The following is a 19407-nucleotide window of genomic DNA, read 5'->3' on the forward strand; positions in this document are numbered from 1 at the left end:
CTATCTTAAGGCCCTAGACTTCAGCTCAGTCTGTACTTGGAGGCCCTGGGAGAGATGTCCACTTCCATGGGAGGCCCTGCCCTGCTGTGGGTGACGTTGCTGCTCTTTTGTAAGTAGAGGTTCAGTCGTCCCTCTTGCAGCAGCCAAAATGGATCTAGGAAGCAGCTGGGGTGGGATTTCTGGCTTTAGTGCTGTCTTTTCCTAGGCCATGCCCAAAGCTTGGGACATCTCCCAGGGATTCTGTAGTGGAGACAAACTGGAAAGCAGAGGAAAGAGGGCTGAGCAACATCTAAGCAAAAAGCTAGACTGAGAGCCTGGTTACTTCCAATCATTCTGGCATCTCCGGAAGATAAGGCGGGTGGGAGAGAGTAAGAGAAAAAAGAGAATCTCCTTATCTCAGGATCGAATTCCTAGGAAGATGGTTAGCCCTTAAAATTCCATGAATGTAGACGTACATCATCCTACCCCCAGGTCCCCAGTCCTCAGGAGCCTCAGAAGGCTGGGGATGGACACTAATTTATCCTCTCTGACCATTTGCAGCTCCAGATGGCATGCCAGCAGGTGAGTCCTCTGTCCTTGTTCACTCGGTGTTTCAATGTGTCTGGGCGTTGCCTCCCCACACTGTTTCCCTTCATTCCAGCATCTTTGTTTTCTAATGATGATTATAATTTTCCTAATGATTATGAATCTGCAACTCCCTGTTCAACCCACTTCCCATGTCCACCTTGCCTTGTCTTTCTTCTTTTCTCTCACTGAAAAGTATCTCACATACCAATTCATTCTTTCAAGTCACCACCTCCTCTTTTTATGTCAACAACCACTTCTTTTGAACATTTAAATGTCTCAGCTTCTCTTCCAGGCACTATTACATAATCTCATTCAATTCTTACATCATCTTTCTTAATGTTGTTATTTTAGAATTAAGGATGCTGAAGGTCAGGTTTAGTGATTTTCTGGAAGTTACACAGCAAGGAAAGGACTGGATTCTAACATAAGTGCCTTGGATTCAAATCTGGCTCTCTTCCTACTGCATCACCCTTTCTTCATCACCCCGTTACTTCCTTAGCTTCAGTTCAAATTTGTATCACATCTCTTTGTTCTTGGAAGCCTTTTAAGACTGATCCTCTTGGTCTTTCTCATTACCTTTCAGAATTGGCATATATTGTTTGCTGCATAAACACTCACAACAGAGTTATGCATCTGTTACTCACTCATTCATTCACTCCATGTGCCAGCCATTGAGTCAAGCTAGGGTTGAACATGACAGACATTGTCTCTGCCTGAAAAGAGATTGCAGTCCTCAATTACAAATTCTGAAATTGAAATCAAGAAAATTAAATGAGTTATCTTATATCACATGTTAAATTTTTGGTTTGTTTGTTTATTTATTTATTCATTCATTCATTCATTCATTCAATATCCTGCATTTTTGTCCTGTCTTTCCCCCTAAGAAGGGAGCTCCCTGGGACCACACCAGTGTTTCCTCCTTTTTAAAATCCTACCAAACAGGATAGGGTCTTATCAACATCAGTAGAGGGTAGACTGAGCATTGGTTGACTATTAGTATATCTGTATTTTGAAGCCTAGACAATTAATTTTCTATGATGTTTCTCCCTCTATATCTCTTTTCACAATTTGATCTTCTCAAAGCCACCTGGAAGTCTATGGTGTCCTTGAACCCACCCTGGAATAGAATATTTAGAGGAGACAATGTGACTTTTACATGTAACGGGAACAATTCCCTTGACGCTAACTCCACGAAGTGGACCCACAACAATACCGTGCTCGGAGTCACAACTCCAAGTTTGGACATTGTGAATGCCAAATTCCAGGACAGCGGGGAATACAGATGTCAGAGGAGCAAAAACCTTATCCCAAGTCAACCGGTGTATCTAGAAGTCTTCAGTGGTAAGTTCCAAGTCTGTGGAAATACAGACTTTCCCAGGTGAAGAATGGCCTCTCGGATGATGGGGAGCAGTTATTCTAAGGCTTAGGGTACCAGGGTGGAACTCAGGGTCTCTCACTCAAGACCCGTAAGGCTCTCTTCTCACATCTCTACTCCTTCTGCCTGCTTTCAATATTCTGGCCATCTTCCAATGCTATTTGTCCATTTTATCTCACCTCTGACTATCTTTTCTGTATAGATTCAGATGCATATTATTCAGTGATCACTGACATGTTGGATATATGAATATTGCAAAGAGCTATATATCTGAAATAGGATCAAAGGTTTGATTTAAAGATTTGCTCTGCAATATTCATGTGTAATGACCTGAACATTTGGTTGTACTCTTCATTTTGAAAGATACCTGTGTACATTCCTCAAGTCCTCTATTTTTATTTAAGAAAAAAGTTTATGTTCGCTTTTTATCTGTATCACTTTCCTACTGATAATTAGTGAAGCCTGCTTAGGCATATGTGGGTTAGTTAGTAAATGCTGAATGAACAAGCTAATGATTTCATTTGAATGTCTAGGTTATTGTTATATTTTTAAATAGAAATATATTTTAAAGTATAGACACACTTTGTATTTTTCTCTTGAATGAAAGATGTTTTAACATCCATCTGAAAATTTCAAATAAAAATGAAAGGAGTATAGAATAACTTCTTTATTTCCTTAGAGTAGATTCTGTTAAAGTCCTCAAGGATTGCCCATAAATAACATATGTTTGCACAAACTAGCCATATTTCCATTTAACATTTTTCTTTGGTGGCTGCTTTTCAATTTTGTTGTTGTTAATCCTTACCACTGGTGCTCTAAACCACTTAACCACACTGGCTATGGCTGCTTTTCAATTCTTAAAATGACAGTAGTCATGGAACCTAATTTTTCACGGACTCATTATTGAAAAATATTTGTTGAGTACTTATCAACTCCTAGGTCCTGTGTTAGGCACTGGGGATATAATGTAAGGAACAGACATGGCCCCAAACCTCTTGAAGTATAAAGCCAAATAAGGACAAGGATATTAAGTAAATAATTACACAAATAATTAATAAAAGTTGTTATACATGTTTTGAGGAAGCTTTAGGATCAACTATGAGTAACAATAAAACTGCAAGTCCCTATGAAGTAAGAGAAGACAAAATAGACACTGTCCTAGGCTAAGATACCCGAGGCAGAATAGGTTTGCTTCTCACTTAGTGACTAGAACTAACAACAATGGAGCTCAAGGGAATTCTGGGGTTTCAGACCGTCCTTGGATGGGCTCAAAAGAAATGTCAGAGAAATTTTATGGCTCCAGACTTACTCTTCAGGAGAGAAGATTTATCAATATAGAAGTCCAGCTCTAAGCATTATTTTGTTTCCTTTCTATTGACTTTATGAGCCAAGAAATATATTAATGATGAACAATGGCTTCTGACAGACTCAATGCAGGACCTCATTCATTTTATCTACCTGTTATTTATCTATCCCAAATCTATCTGTATAATCTATTTGTTCGCTGTTAAATAAGTAACATAATAAATGCTCTTCAGATTGGCTGCTTCTTCAGTCCTCTTCTGAGGTGGTACTGGAGGGTGAGTCCTTCCTCATCAGGTGTCGCGGTTGGATGAATAGAAATGTCTTCAAGGTGATTTACTACAAGAATGGCCAAGCACTGAAGTACTGGTATGAGAACCACAACCTCTCCATTACCAATGCCACCCTGGAAGATAGCGGCAACTATTACTGCACAGGCAAAATTTGGCAGATGAACTATACCTCTGAATCCCTCAAGATTACTATAAAAAAAGGTGAGTTAGGCCTGGATGGCATGGCTCAGTGGTTGAGCACTCTACCTATGAACCAGGAGGCCACAGTTCGATTCCCAGTGGGCACATGCCTGGGTTACGGGCTCAATCCCCAGTGTGGGGCGTACAGGAGGTAGCCGATCAATGATTCTCTCTCGTCATTGATGTTTCTATCTTTCTCTCCCTCTCCCTTCCTCTCTGAAATCAATAAAAGTACTATTTTAAAAGGTGAGTTAGTACAAGAAAGGAAGGAGCCTATAGCAGAGGGAAAGACGACATCTCAACTTGAAATAGTAACAGCTTGTAAAATGGAGGCAGCCGTGATCCCTTAGAAAATCGACTAAACTTCCAATGGAGAGTCATGGACCACAGTATAGTTCTCAATCTCTGGCTTAGGTTTATTTTTGGTTTAATGGTGATAGTAATACCTGCTCATATTATGGCATTTCTATAAAGATTAAATGTGATAATATTTGTGAAATGGATTTGTAATTTGTTAAGCACTACCCAAGCATAACACATTGCAATTAGTTTTGATCTCAAAGTCACCTGCTGCTCCGTGTGCGACACTTATCTATTGAATTGAAAGAAAGTATCAAAGTTGAAGGAACAAAGGCTGTGAAGAACTTAGTCTATTTTGTCTAGGAGGGCTGGGTAAGAAAACGAATAATTCAGTAGGTGGTGTTTGCCTGTATATTGGGAGAAAAGAGCGAGGGCTTAATGAGGGAAAAAATGGGCAGGTGGGCAGCCAATGAAAAGGATTGCTCTTCCCAAACTTCATATAAAAGAGAGAGCCTTTGAAATATTTGCCTTACAAGGAGGAAATTGGCAAACTTGGCTCATCCTAATGTCTACAAAAGCATGAGTCCAGAAGCTAGAATTAGGTCCTCGTGGCAGCTCTCTGTTAACTAATTTGAGACCTAAATACCATTTAATTGTTCAATATCTTTATCGATAAAATAAAGGGTTGGGTCCAGACTTTATTAGAATCACTTGGAGAAATTGAAAAACAATATTGATGTTCATATCTCATTCTTAGAAATTCTGACTTTGATTAGATAGGGTGTGCACACATCAGTATTTTTAAAAGCTCTTTCAGGTAATGGTAATGAATAGACAGTGTTCAGAGCCACTGATCTAGGTGAGCTCTAAGTAATATCTGGCTTTAATATTCTGAGTCTCTATAATTCTAGAATAATCACCAAAAGCCAAAAGCGGTACTTTGTAAAAAAGAGTAACAGAGTCACAAAATAGTGAAACTGGAAGGAAACTTAAAGATGATTTTGTTCAATATCTTCATTTTACCCAAAAGGCATGCAAGAATGATGATCGATTGATTGTTTGATAAATAAGACACTGATGACCTCCTGACCTCACTCTGTCTCCTTTCTATCCCAAATAATATGTGGATGTTGGTCTTTTCAGTTTCAAGAAAGGGGTTATTTTTTCTATTACCTTCCCCATTGGGCATATTGGCTAGTAGACAGTGGTTCTCAACCTGTGGGTCGCGACCCCTTTGGGGTCAAACGACCCTTTCACAGGGGTCACCTAAGACCATCGGAAAACACATATATAATTACATATTGTTTTTGTGATTAATCACTATGCTTTAATTATGTTCAATTTGTAACATTGAAATTGGGGGTCACCACAACATGAGGAACTGTATGAAAGCATCGTGGCATTAGGAAGGTTGAGAACCACTGGGCTAGAGAAACTGTCAGACAAGGGCTTGGGGAGATAGTCAGGACTCCCTAGGGCTCCAGGGAGCACAGTCTAAGGAACCCAAACTCAGAAGTGTTTTCTCCCTGCCCCCGAGAAGTGCCATGTCATGCTAGAATAAGGAGGCCCATGCCGGTCCCTTCTCTTGGGGAGGATGAAGCTCTGAAACTTGCAGTTCAATTTTTAATATTATTCAATAATGTTGTGTTTCTTGTTGCACCTAGATTCCAGCACATCTCACCAAAGCAGCTACTACTGGCAGCAAATCCTTATCCCAGTTTTGGTGGCGATCCTGTTTGCTGTGGACACGGGGCTGTTTATCTCAACCCAGCAGCAATTTACGTTCCTCTTGAAGATCAGGAGCACCAGAAAAGGCCACAAATGTATGGACCCACAGCCTAAGCCAAACCCCCCGAAGAAGTGACGTCACTGCTCAAGAAACATTCACCACAGCAATTTCCTTCTGGCATCCGCCATTGCTTCTGTTGTCACACCCAACTCACAATGTCCATAGAAAAATCTGTGTTCAGCTGAACTGCTCACTAAACCAACTGACACTGGTTAAGTGGCATGTAATAATAAGCGCTCAATAAATACCTGTTAAATAAGTGAAAGAATGTATAGATTCATTTATACACCTGTTTATACGTTTATTTATATAGTTGTGAAGGAAAAGTACAATTTTAATAAAAGAAATGTGAAATGATATGTTGTTTCCAAGTATCCGAGGCTTGCCAGTTTCTTTCCTCCTCCTCCTCCTCCTCCTCCTCCTCCTCCTCCTCCTCCTTCTCCTCCTCCTCCTCCTCCTCCTCCTCCTCCTCCTCCTCCTCCTCCTCCTCCTCCTTCTCCTTCTTCTTTTGCTTCTGGAGGCAAAAACCATGAAGTTTTAGATTAGACAAGTTGTCTCTTGACCATAGTAAGTATAAGCTAGGAATGAGAAGACATGGTGGAATGCTAGTGAGGCTGATCATTTTTATGTTCTCTCTTCAATTTACTATCCATGAGCTTCTAGGTCTTGGCAGAATCTGGGGCAGTCTTGAGCCATAGAACTTAGGGGTTGAAGCTCAGTCTAAGATTCCCTTGTGATTGTTTCCTCCCTCTAGAATCCCCCAAACATATCTTTATTTTTCTAAATATATTTTATTGATTTTTTTTTTTTTTTTTTACAGAGAGGAAGGGAGAGTGATAGAGAGTTAGAAACATCGATGAGAGAGAAACATCCATCACCTGCCTCCTGCACACCCCCTACTGGTGATGTGCCTACAACCAAGGTACATGTCCTTGAGCGGAATCGAACCTGGGACCCATGAGTCCGCAGGCCGACGCTCTATCCACTGAGCCAAACCAGTTAGGGCCTAAACATATGTCTTTAATACCCTCTTACAGCACCTGAACTAAGCATCTTGTAAAGAAATTCTAGTAAAATAGTAATAATCAGAACTCTCTGCTCTGAATAAAAGTCCAGAACAGAATAAGTCTCAAGCAAAGGATTTAGACATTGTTGGTTTGTTGATTTCTCTTTTCATTTTATGTCTTTATAATATTCATTGGAGTCTCAGGATTCTCTCATGGAATAAATGGGACTAAGTTATAGCCTCTTCTAAGGCCACCCGTTAGAAAGAGACTAAACTAATCATGAGACAATATGGATCTAACAATAATATTGAAATTATTCATAAACAAAATTTTGAAGACAAGGGGATGATTTTTTGTGGATTCTGAGAAAAATTTAGATCTTAATTTTTAACCCGTTTCCAAGAAAATAATACTAAACTGCTGCCAACTGAACTGAGCCACAGCAAATATAGTTCAGTTCATAGGATAAAATTATTTTTTTAAATTAAAATAGAAATAACTGGCCATCTGCCTTAGTTAGCAAATATCAACACTGAAAATTTGGGGCCCCACTTGCCAATTGCTGTTCTAGAAATGGGGCCCTAAAATGTTGTGAATGGAGGCTTCCAGAAACAGACTCTGAAACAGAGATGTGAATGCAACTAGTTTATCAGGGAGTGAGCTCAGCATCAACCCCTGCGTGAGAACGAAGGAAGCAGGACTGGGCAAAAGAAACATGACACAGACACAGCAAAAGCCTCAAAACCCTCAAACCCTGGCGCAGTGGAGAGCCCTGAAACTGGGACAGCCCTTCCTGGTCACCTTACATTGAGGCACGGGCCTGTGTTCAGACCCTGAAATAGCAAGTCATGGAGGCCATCCATGGGGCTTTGGAGGAGGCAGCTCTTCGCAAGGGCCATTCCTGAAGAGGGACTCAGCTGAGAACTGTCAGCCCAGGACACGCCCAGTCGCTGGAGGAATGAATGTGGATCCTCCAGGGGAGCCATCAGCCTAGCGTACTGCAGCCTCAGCTGGAGACCACTTCAAATAGAAGACAGGGTGACACAGGCCATCAGAGCTTTACCTAACCTTTTTATCTACATGAAGCAGATCTACTAAGGAAACAGTTTTTATAATTGTTCTGTGACTACCCTCACAGAAATGCACTGGCTCTATCATTTCTAGAAATCTGGACACAAAGGCAAAGATATCTTTTATCTCTCAGACTTCGAATGCCAGTGTTTTGTGCGAAGTGAGACGTAGTAACTTTACTTAGGGGATTTGTTAACTTCCACTGACCTGTCCCACCCTCAGTGCCCCACAGACTTCATGACACTTTCACAAGCTTTTGCAGGGTCATCGCTTGTACCAGCTGGGCTCTGGGGCCTGGAAAGAGCTGTGTTTGAAACTCGGTCTGGGCTTGATCCTCAATATAGAAGGCCAGAGCGGAGTGGAAGGATGAGAGAAAGCGGATGTTTCCTCGCAGCAGAGCATGTGCGTTCACCTTCTGTGATGCTCACACATGAACTGCTTTTATCAACTGCGGTTTTAAGCTGAAGTATCTAAGGAGACATTTCTGAAGATTAGCATCTGCAGGCTTAGGAACTTACTGGAAATTCTTTTGAAGTCAAGCTTCAGACTTCCGCTCATTAATAAATATTTTCAGAAGTTTTCGTTAACATGCTGACACTTAATACTCTTTCAAAGAGTTTAGCTTTATCTTGCAAAAGAAAGTATATTTTTGCTTGACGCTTTCCAACCTCCATCCTCTTTCACTCCAGAATTGGAATGTGAAAAGCAATGGACTTTTCAGCATGTCCTGCTTTATAATTGGAGTTTTCTCACCTAGACATCTCTGGACTATGAACCACCCACCTTTGGGTCCTCAGTAGCTGGTGGTTTTTGCTTTCCCACATTTGCCCTCCTCATTCCCAGGAATGGTCAGTTAGGGTAGTTCCAGTCACTTGGAAAGTGTGTGTGACATCTTTTGATGATTCTTTAGGCTGTGATAGGATCTTAGCAAGTGGCAAACACATATTACAATAAAGCCTTCAGTGTTCACTGGAAAAGATACGCAGGCATGTCTCCTCACTTAGTTGTTAAAATATTTACAAAAATTACTCCTACACCCATAATTACACACACACACACAAGTCTTTCTAATATGGTTTCTTTTAGCTCTTAAGAACTTTGCTGTATTCTGTGTCTTAATGGAGTTGTATAACTTAACATATTCTCAGGGTGTATATAGGTATGTGCATGTGTGTGTGAGAGAACATGGATATGAATGGCTCAGGCATGTAAATCTTTTTCCTACATTCTTAACTGTATGTGAAGTCATTTTTATCTTATCTGAAGGAGGGTGTTAAAGAACAGTGATTAGTTCAAATGGAAGCCTTCAGTTTTAATACCCAATTAAATTTAGTCTACTATTTTTTTTAATATATATATATTTTATTGATTTCAGAGAGGAAGGAAGAGGGAGAGAGAGATAGAAACATCCATGGTGAGAGAGAATCATGGATCGGCTGCCACCTGCAAGTCCCCCAGTGGGGATCCAGCCCACTACCCCGGCATGTGCCCTTGACTGGAATCAAACCTGGGACCTTTTAGTTCGCAGGCCGACGCTCTGTCCACTGAGCCAAACTGGCTAGGGCAGTCTACTCTTCTTAATCCCATATTTAAAGACATTATTGAAACAGCATTAAGATCAATACATACAAATAAAAGGCCTTCACCACCACTCCGCATTAAGGGGACCGGGGCTTTCGCCCCATGGCTCTGCACAGAGCATCTTTGACCTCCTTGTTCCTCAGGCTGTACACGACAGGATTTAGCAGGGGAGTGATGACGGTGTAGGTCACTGAGATGAGTCTGTCCTGGCCTATGGAACTCTGGGACTTAGGCTTGAGATAGATGATGGAGGCACAGCCATAGTGGATGACTACCACTGTGAGGTGGGAGGCGCAGGTGGCAAAGGCCTTCTTCCGGCCCTCAGCGGAAGAGATCTTGAGGATGGTGGAGATGATGAGGACATACGAGATAAAGACCAGGCTCATGGGCAGAACAAGGACGCAGATGCTGACCACGAAGTTGATGATTTCATTGGCCGTGGTGTCTATGCAGGCCAGCTTCAGCAAGGGTCTCACGTCACAGAAGAAGTGAGAGATAACAAAGGCATCACAGAAGGGGAGGCAAAACACAGAGGCTACTTGAACAGTGGCCATGCCCAGACCAATTCCCAGTGACCCAGATACAAACCGCACACAGGACTCTTTACCCATGATGATGGAGTACCGCAGCGGGTTGCAGATGGCCACATAGCGATCATATCCCATGGCCACGAGCAGAAAGCAGTTGTTGATACCAAAGGTGAGATAGAAGAAGAGCTGAGCGGCACAGCCTTGGACAGCAATGGGTTGATGAGGACTCAGCAGGCCAGAGAGCATCTGGGGAATGATGGCCACAGTATAGCAGGTCTCGGAGATGGACAGCATGCTCAGGAAAAAGTACATGGGAGTATGGAGGTGACGGTCCATGCAAATAATGCTAACAATAATGGCATTGCCCGAGAGAGTCAGCAGATACAAAGTTAGAAAGACAACAAAGAAGACAAGCCTGTGCTGCCACCCGAAGCTGGAGAAACCTTCCAAGAGGAACTCAGTCACAGCCGTGGAGTTTGGTTTTGGCATCGAGGAAGTTCTAGGTCTGGAAGAGCTGGGCAAAGAAATGAAATGTGTGATGAGTCAACTAAAAAAGAGAATAGGCTGGACCAAGGCCTTCATTAAAGGGCTGCCTCTCTTCTGGGCAATGCTCCAGGCCTCGAGGGCTGTCACTGAACAGCCGTTGACTACTTGCTCAGAATCATCACTTTGTCCATCTTCCTGTTTGGTGCTACAGACATGCTACCTTAGGACCCTAGGATTGAGGTCAGAGATAGATCTGAGAGGAAAAGCACAGACAAATTAAAAGACAGACTTTAGCCGACACTGGTCTGGCTCAGTGGATAGAGCGTCGGCCTGCGGACTGAAGGGTCCCGGGTTCGATTCCTGTCAAGGGCATGTACCTGGGTTGTGGGCATATCCCCAGTAGGAGATGTGCAGGAGGGGGCTCATTGATGTTTCTCTCTCATCGATGTTTCTAACTCTCTATCTCTCTCCCTTCCTCTCTGTAAAAAATCAATAAAATATATTAAAAAAAAGAAGACAGACTTTATAGAAATAATTACCCAGCCATTGGAGGAGTGAGTCCAGGTCAAGGAAGAAGCCCAGCTCTAAAGGCTTCCTCAAACACATCTGAATTAACCTCCTAAAGATTCAGTGAGGATCAGTGTCTGAGGTGAAAGATAAAAGATACATGAGGCTGATATCAACAGGACGAATGCACTACTAACAGCAAATGCTCAATGAGGGTCCTAGATTGACTTCTCCTCCTCAAAACCCTAGGTCCTAAGCTTCACTTCCCTATGCCTTGGACCTACAATCCACTGTGATCATGACAGATTAGAGTGGCACAGCAAAAGAAACTATCAACAACATGGAAAGGGATCTGACTGTATGGGAGAACATAGTTGCCAACTATATAGGATGTCCCAAAATTCATGCAAGGTTTGCAATTCAATTCAATTTCAAATCTTGTGTGAATTTTGGGACACCCTATACATCTGATAAGGGGTTACTTTCCAAAATGTGTAAAGAACTCATACAACTTGACAAAAGGAAGACAAACAATCCAATTTAAAAATGGGCAAAGGACGTGAATGGACACTTCTCCAAAGAGGGCGTACAGATGGCCAAGAGACATGAAAAATGCTCAAATCACTAATCATCAGCGAGATGCAAATTAAAATGACAGTGAGGTATCATCTCACACCTGCCAGAATGGCTACCATCAACAAATCAACAAACAAGTGCTGGCCAGGATGTGGAGAAAAGGGAACCCTAGTTCACTGTTCATAGGAATGCAGACTGGTGCAGCTACTTTGGAAAACAGTATGGAGTTTCCTCAAAATATTAAAAATGGAACTGCCATTTGACCCAGTGATCCCACTTCTAGGAATATATCCTAAGAATCCTGAAATACAAATCAGAAAGCATATATGCATCCCTACGTTCAGAGCAGCACTATTACAATGCCTGAGATCTAGAAACAACCCAAGTACCCATCAGTGGATGAATAGATAAAAAAAGCTGTGGCACATTTATACCATGGAATCCTAAGCAGTTTTATACCATTTCCCTTCCAATTGCTCATATGGACTTCTTCATGCTCTTTTAAATCTTTTCACGAGGTGCATTGACTAGAACCAGGCATTGCTACATGTATTATCCCAGTACAGGTGTGGATTAGGTGAGATAAGATTTTTCAGCTCTTCTTCTAATCCTGTTCTTGAAGGTGCCCAACATTTAATTTCTTCCTTAAATCATAGTAGCCTATCCAGCTAATATATATATATATATATATATATATATATATATATATATATATATATTATATTCACGCAAGGTTTGCAATTCAATTCAATTCAATTCAATTATATATAATATGCAGTGACATCTAGATTGTTTTCCTGGGTTATAACTGTTTGAAACCCATCCCTATAAAATTATAGTTTTCATTATATTTGAAAACTTGGATTGAAATTCATCCAAGTCATGCTTATAACTTAATTCCACTTTCTTGGTCAGAAGATCTTATTCATGTCTGTTGCCTAGAATATTTGTTTCCTTCCTCTTCCAACCATTAGTCAGCTCTAAATTGCTAACACCCTAAAACACTATCCCAGCACCATCATTTGAGAGATAACAGATACAGCAAACAGTAAAGGAAAGCAGAGTAGAATGGGGAAAGAAAAAACATAGGCAAGAATAGGATTACTTGTGTACGGTGTAAGAAATGTAATTGAGGAAGGAAAGATGAGAGAAAAATGTAGGGAGGGTACAGGTGAACAGACTATTCAGATAATGCTATTGACCATTTTTTACCACTCTTTCTTTCAAATAAATGACAAAAAACAACAACAAACAAACAAACATTGTGGTACATTAGCACAATGGAATACTATTCAGCTGTAAAACAGAAGGATCTCTTACCCTTTGAGATAACATGGAGGTACCTGGAGATGATTCTGCTAAGCAAAATAAGCCAGTCAGAGAAAGACAAATATCACATGATCTCACTTATATGTGGAATCTAATGAACAAAATAAACTGATGTATAAAATAGAAACAGAGGCATGGACACACTGAGGAATCTGAGAGGAAAGAGACGGTGGGGATTGGAAGAGATTAACCAAAGATCTTATATGCATATGTGCATAGCCCATGGACAGACGATAGGGTGGTGAAGGCCTGGGGTGGGGCAGGAACTGGGTGGAGGTAGGGGCAATGGGGAAAGAAGAGGGGGGCATCTGTAATACTCTCAACAATAAAGATAAAAAATGTTAAATAAAGCCTATCCCTATTCATGAATGAACACTATTTACATTTTTTTCCCAAATAAGAGAACTTATCTCATTGTTCCCTGATTATTTTTAGCCCCCTCTACATAATAAAATGTTAATTCAAATCTAAGCGAAACCATTTCTTCTGTCGTTCAATGTGTTGAGCAGTCACAACGTATAACTACTGTGCTGGTATTAGAAAAACAAAGATGACTATGACATAGATGGGCCATAAGGATCTTATATTTTTGAACAGCCTTTTATATTAAAGGCCCTCGAAGTCATACATCCCTCTTCTTTACATTAGTTTACATACTCACATTTCCAAAATAATAGAAATCACAATAGTATTCTCTATGAGAGGTCTTTCCCCCCTTCTAGAGACTTCACTGACCGTATGACAACTGGCTATGTTAAAATAAACACCCCCCCCCCACCCCGTCCGCACTCATAAGAAAGTGATATTCACCAGTTAGCTTGTTTCTCCGGTCCCCTAGAGAGCTGTGTTCATGCCTGAGAGTCACATCCCCCACGCTGGAAATTTGACTGCCTGCAATACTAGGTTTGGATTAAAAAAAAAAATTCTTTATTGATTAAAGTATTACATATGTTTCCTTTTCCCCCCATTGATCTCTCCCCGGCCACCCCCAACCCCCAGCACTAGGTTTGGATTTTTTTCTAATAGTTGTATAATGTTTCCAAGACCTTCATCAATACCTTTCCTGAAATTATGTAAAACTCATCAGTTATTTGAATTTAAGCCACTTTGTAAAAATATTGCTATTTTATCAAATAGTCTACAAATGTTATCTCAGGGTCACTAATGTCTTACCAGAATTATGGTTTAACAGAAATCCCCCCTCCACTGACTGGCAAGCCTTTGGATCTGACTCGGAATGCGGTCTCTAAAAGAACTAGAGGAAGAAAACAATGCATAGCCCAGCCTTCCGGTGCCTGAGACTAGAACTGAAGGACAGAACAAGCCACATTCATTTCCTTTAGGCTCTGACAGCCCTTCCTGCTGGAAGGAGCTCTTCTTTGAGTTGCAAAGCAGCACCTCAGGCTTGAGGTTTCTTAATAAGGCGTAAATTGTTTACCCCAGACTTCCAGGTCTCTTTCCCCCAAACAGCACTGACTCCCAAGTGATGAACAGCATGAGACACAATCCAAACATCAGAGTGCCCGGGGACCTCATTGCGCAGGCAGCTCATTTTCTAATCCCGAGATGAACATTTTGGAGGGTAGAGTTGCCTTGGGTATTAGGAGAAATGTCTCGGGTGAAAAGGCTGATTGGGCCATGATCCTGCTAAGATACATGTCAGACTTTCTGTCCATTGCTCTGGCACCAAAGGGGGGTGGCTTAAGACCTTATGGAATTGCTCTTCACAAATGAAGAGAAGCAAGAATTTGCAAGTAGGGTCAAGCATGGACCCCTGCTGCCAGGTACACAGAGGGTTGACATTTAGATGATCTGCCACTTGAAGTCAGTTTAAAATCTCAGGGTAGCATCATCAATCCAGTCCCTGAATTCTGTTGTACGAATTTTTATATTTTTTTCTTCTTTTTTTAAATCCTCACTGAGGATATTTTTCCATTAATTTTTAGAGAGAGTGATGGCAGAGAAAAATATCGACGTGAGAGAAACACACCGATTGGTTGGCTCCTGCACGAGCCCCTACCAGAGCCCCAGGCTGTATGTGCCCTTGACCAGAACTGAAGCCAGGACTCTGGTCCACAGGCCTATGCTCTATCCATTGAGCCAAACCACCTGGGGCAGAACTTTTATACTTTTAACTAACTCCTCTCATCTCTGCTCTGTATCATTTTGGATCCTACATCATTTTGGGTCCCCTAGCTCAGTTCCATGCAAGGCATCAGCCTTGCTAGGTCATCTTTTCTGCACTACATCATTTATTATCTATAGCCCACATAGATGCTAATGAATGTCAATAGCCTTAAGATATGTAAAAGTTGGCACTGAATTGCCACAATTTTTAATTATCATTTTATTTGTATTGATCTTACATTCCGAACTTGATTGTAAGCATATTTAGAGAACTCACAGTCATCTTTTGTTCTCAGCGTACTTATAGCTGCTACTACTAATAAAAACAATAGACAATACTTTATTATATATACTTATTATATACTGGGTTCAAAATTATGCCATGTGTATATACTGACTAATTAAATTCTAAGAAAAATATATAAAGTAGCATTATATTCATTTTCAGAATAGAAAATAGGCAGAGAGACATTCTGTAACTTTCTCTAGGACACTGAGCCGATAAAGGAAAACCAGATCTTAAACCCAGGAAATTCAGCTTCAGAAATCAGACTAGTACAATTCTGGACACAAAGTCATCCTCAATAAATATCGGTTATATTGACTTTATTAAAATTGTGTGTGGTACTGCTACTGATAGCAATTTAAGAAGGCACCTTAGTTATAGTGAAAAAGCATGAGACTAGTGACTCTGTTTACTTGGGTTTTAGTTTCCATATTCTCCACTAACTTGGTAAGTGTTTGGATGGACATTTCTCTTCTCTGGGCCTCTGTTTATTCATCTCTGAGTCATGATATGATAATGTGATGATGATGGTGATAGTAATGATGACGATGACAGTAATATCTACCAGATTTTCCTCACTCTGCATCTGTCACATTGTTAGATGTACTCTCCCAAGAACACGATGAAGTACATATATTTTAAATACCATTATCCCCATCTATATATATAAAAGGCCAACCGACCAACTGGCTGGTACACATGACGTGCACTGGCAATTTAAAAATAAACGTTGACTCGCCCATGCGCAATACATATAAAGGTCTCGGAATGGATATTATTGAAATCCCCTGTGAGATGATTTGTAACAGATCTATTATTGAAGCTACCTTTGGAAATAGTATGTCTATATATATAAAAGACTAATATGCTAAGTGTCCGACCATCTGTCCAGTCGCTATAACATGCACTGACCACCAGGGGACAGACGCTCAATGCAGGAGCTGCCGTGACATGCCCTGGCCATTTACAGAGAAACGGCACTGCGGACCTGGCACCCACAAAGGAACACTCGGCTTCCCCCAAGTAAGACACAGGCCCTGCCACCACTGCGGAGCAACACCCCACCAAATCGCAGCTGACGTTGCTGAGACCCCATGGCACAAAATGCGGCCCACAGCCCAGCCCAGCTCAGACATGGTGGCTGTGGGCCCTAGGTAATGATGTCACATAGCAACACCTGGCTTCCTCTCCCTAGCAACTAGACTCCTTGGAGTTTCTTCAGCCCAGGAACATGACAGACTCACTTTATAGCCGGGTGGAAACATTTTACACTTTAACCAAATGTCTGTGAAGTGTTTTCCTGTGCCTCATCTCATTTGATCCTCACAGAAATCCTGGAGTAGATAGATAGGAGACTCAGTGAAATCCTATTTTCTTTTCATTAGCTGGAAAATGGAGATTTAGAAAGCTTAGAAACTTGATACAACTGAAAAGAAGTAAGAAATGGTGGACCTTGAAAATGACTTCAGGTTTTCTCACTGCGCAGAATATAGTCAAACACTGCTGCAGTTAAATATTTTACCCTTTGTTCTTCCTGCGTGATCTACAATAATAATCTGCTTTGTGTTGATATTTACTGCGGTGTTGCTGACAATAACCTGAAAGAGAATTTGGGGTGCTTCACTGAGCTGGAATAAGTTTAGTTACATCAGAAAGCAGGTCTAATTAAGCAAGTTTATCCATATATAGTAGTATAAAGCTCTTGCTGGCTCCAATTGCACGCATGTGTTCCCATCTATAATTGTCAATCATGAATTTGGTTGACACTTCTATTATAGAGAAAGGGTGAATAGCGATATTAAAATATTTCTTCTAATTAATTTCCTTTCAATGTCCACAAATTTGCACACCGGGTCACTAGTCTATAGATAATATTAAAAATATATCTAAACGTGCGATTCTTTGTCTTAAAAATGAGCACATTCATAAATTAAATGAAGAAATTTTGGATATACTCGGTGGAGATTTTCACACCTATTTGAGTGATAATTCCATCGATTCAATGGATGATGCCAAAAAGGAAAATTTTCCCATCGAATTTCTTAATAGTATTACTCCTTCGGGAACGCCGTATCATAAATTAAAATTGAAAGTCGGTGCAATCATCATGCTACTGATAATTCTTAATAATAAATGGGGTCTTTGTAATGGCACTAGATTTATTATTAAAGATTGCAACCTGCCCTAACCGGTTTGGCTCAGTGGATAGAGAGTCAGCCTGTGGACTGAAGGGTCCCAGGTTCGATTCCCGTCAAGGGCCTGTACCTTGGTTGTGGGCATATCCCCAGTAGCGGGTGTGCAGGAGACAGCTGATCGATGTTTCTCTCTCATTGATGTTTCTAGGTCACTATCCCTCTCCCTTCCTCTCTGTAAAAAATCAATAAAATATATTTTAGAAAAAAAAAAAAAAAAGATTGCAACCTAACATAATTGAAGCTGAAGTATTAACAGGATCTGCGGAAAGAGAGGTTATTCTGATTCCAAGAATTGACTTATCCCCATCTGACACTGGCCTCCCATTTAAATTAATTTGAAGGCAGTTTCCTGTGATGCCAGCATTTGCGATGACTATTAATAAACTACAACAACAAACTCCAGACAAAGTAGGAATATTCCTACCTGAACCTGTTTTCGTACATGGTCAGTTGTATGTTGCTTTCTCTCGAGTTCAAAGAGCATGTGACGTTAAAGTTAAAGTTGTAAATACTTAATCACAAGAAAAATTAGTCAAACACTCTGAAAGTGTTTTTACTTTTTTTTTTAAAATATATTTTTATTGATTTTTTACAGAGAGGAAGGGAGAGAGATAGAGAGTCAGAAACATTGATGAGAGAGAAACATCGATCAGCTGCCTGCTGCACATCCCCCACCGGGGATGTGCCCGCAACCCAAGTACATGCCCTTGACCGGAATCGAACCTGGGACCTTTCAGTCCGCAGGCCGACGCTCTATCCACTGAGCCAAACTGGTTTCGGCAAGTGTTTTTACTTTTAATGTGGTATATAGGGAGATATTAGAGTAAGTTTAATCAATTTATCAGTCATTGTTTTTATCAATGTTGTTTTTATATCATGTTTTTGTTATTTATTAATCAATTTGTATATTATTATCATATACATTTTACTGATTTCCTTTCATCTCTGACACTTCTATTATAGAGAAAGGACAAATAGTGATATTAAAATATTTCTTCTAATTAATTTCCTTTCAATGTGCATAAATCCATGCACCGGGCCACTAGTTTTACAAATAAAAAAAACTAAGGTGAAGAGACCAGGAATATGTTACCCTTCCTGGGTTTCTTTATACCAAGCTACTCTTGAAGGGTAGAATTAGTTCTACTTCATTTTTAAAATAATGTTATAATAACTCTAGTATGTAGATATAGCTTCTAAGTCAATGAATAGTTGAGAGGCCAGGATTCCAGAAAGAAAAGATATGTAGAAATGGTAGCCTGACACCCACTTCTTTGCAGTTTCCTCAAGAACTGTAATTCATATTTGTAGCCTTTGATCAAAAGACTAAATAAAAATGAGCAGAGCATGTGGCAGTTTCCATATACTTGAGGGCTACACCCTAGGTGAAGGGTAAAGTAGAAGTAAATTAGCTTTCACATAGACTGAAACCAGCTTTGATTTAGCTTAATTCCCACTTATATCAATATGACCTTGCCCTTAGTCTAACTACCCACCAGGAGGCAAAATAAAATCTTCTCTAGAGGAAGATAATATAATATAGAACCTCAAGTAATCTTTACCTTTTTTTTCTCATAGAGAATAGGAGTAGGCAAACTACAGTCTACTGGCAATGAATCCACCAACAGTTTTTGCAGAACCTGCAAGTTTTTATATTTTTGAATGGTTGGCAAAGCCAAAAGAAGAATGAAATTTTGTGATATAAAAGTTACAAAAATTCAAATTTCAGTGACCATAAATACAATTTTTAAAAACCGTAACCACACTCATTCACTTACATATTACCTATAGTTGCAGTAGAGACATATGGTCCATATATCCTAAATTAGTCTATTCAGTCCCTTCAGAAAAAGTCTGAGGACTCTTAATATAGAGCGTCCAGAAAGCAATAAAAATTTACCAAACA

General features: G+C 40.4%; 2 protein-coding genes across 5 annotated transcripts; one reads left to right on the plus strand and one right to left on the minus strand.

The window, feature by feature from the left end:
* FCER1A (Fc epsilon receptor Ia) lies at window positions 1-6112 on the plus strand. 4 transcript variants are annotated; one of them, XM_059673641.1, is made up of 5 exons: window positions 1-109; window positions 541-561; window positions 1651-1908; window positions 3481-3742; window positions 5704-6111. In XM_059673641.1, the coding sequence occupies exons 1-5, from the start codon at window positions 55-57 to the stop codon at window positions 5879-5881; spliced, it is 774 nt and encodes a 257-aa protein (XP_059529624.1). In that variant the 5' UTR covers window positions 1-54; the 3' UTR covers window positions 5882-6111. The 4 variants fall into 4 exon arrangements, with proteins under 4 accessions (XP_059529624.1, XP_059529625.1, XP_059529623.1 ...); XM_059673642.1 differs by having other exon boundaries at window positions 472-561; window positions 3481-3738; window positions 5682-6109; XM_059673640.1 differs by having other exon boundaries at window positions 3481-3738; window positions 5682-6109.
* A 3430-nt stretch (window positions 6113-9542) lies between these two features.
* LOC132220492 (olfactory receptor 10J3-like) lies at window positions 9543-10484 on the minus strand. Its single transcript, XM_059673639.1, has one exon. It carries the CDS (start codon window positions 10482-10484, stop codon window positions 9543-9545), a length of 942 nt encoding a protein of 313 aa, XP_059529622.1.
* Between the last annotated feature and the right edge of the window lie 8923 nt (window positions 10485-19407).

The sequence above is a fragment of the Myotis daubentonii genome, chromosome 18, assembly GCF_963259705.1.
Source record: "Myotis daubentonii chromosome 18, mMyoDau2.1, whole genome shotgun sequence".
Classification (NCBI taxonomy): Eukaryota; Metazoa; Chordata; class Mammalia; order Chiroptera; family Vespertilionidae; genus Myotis; species Myotis daubentonii.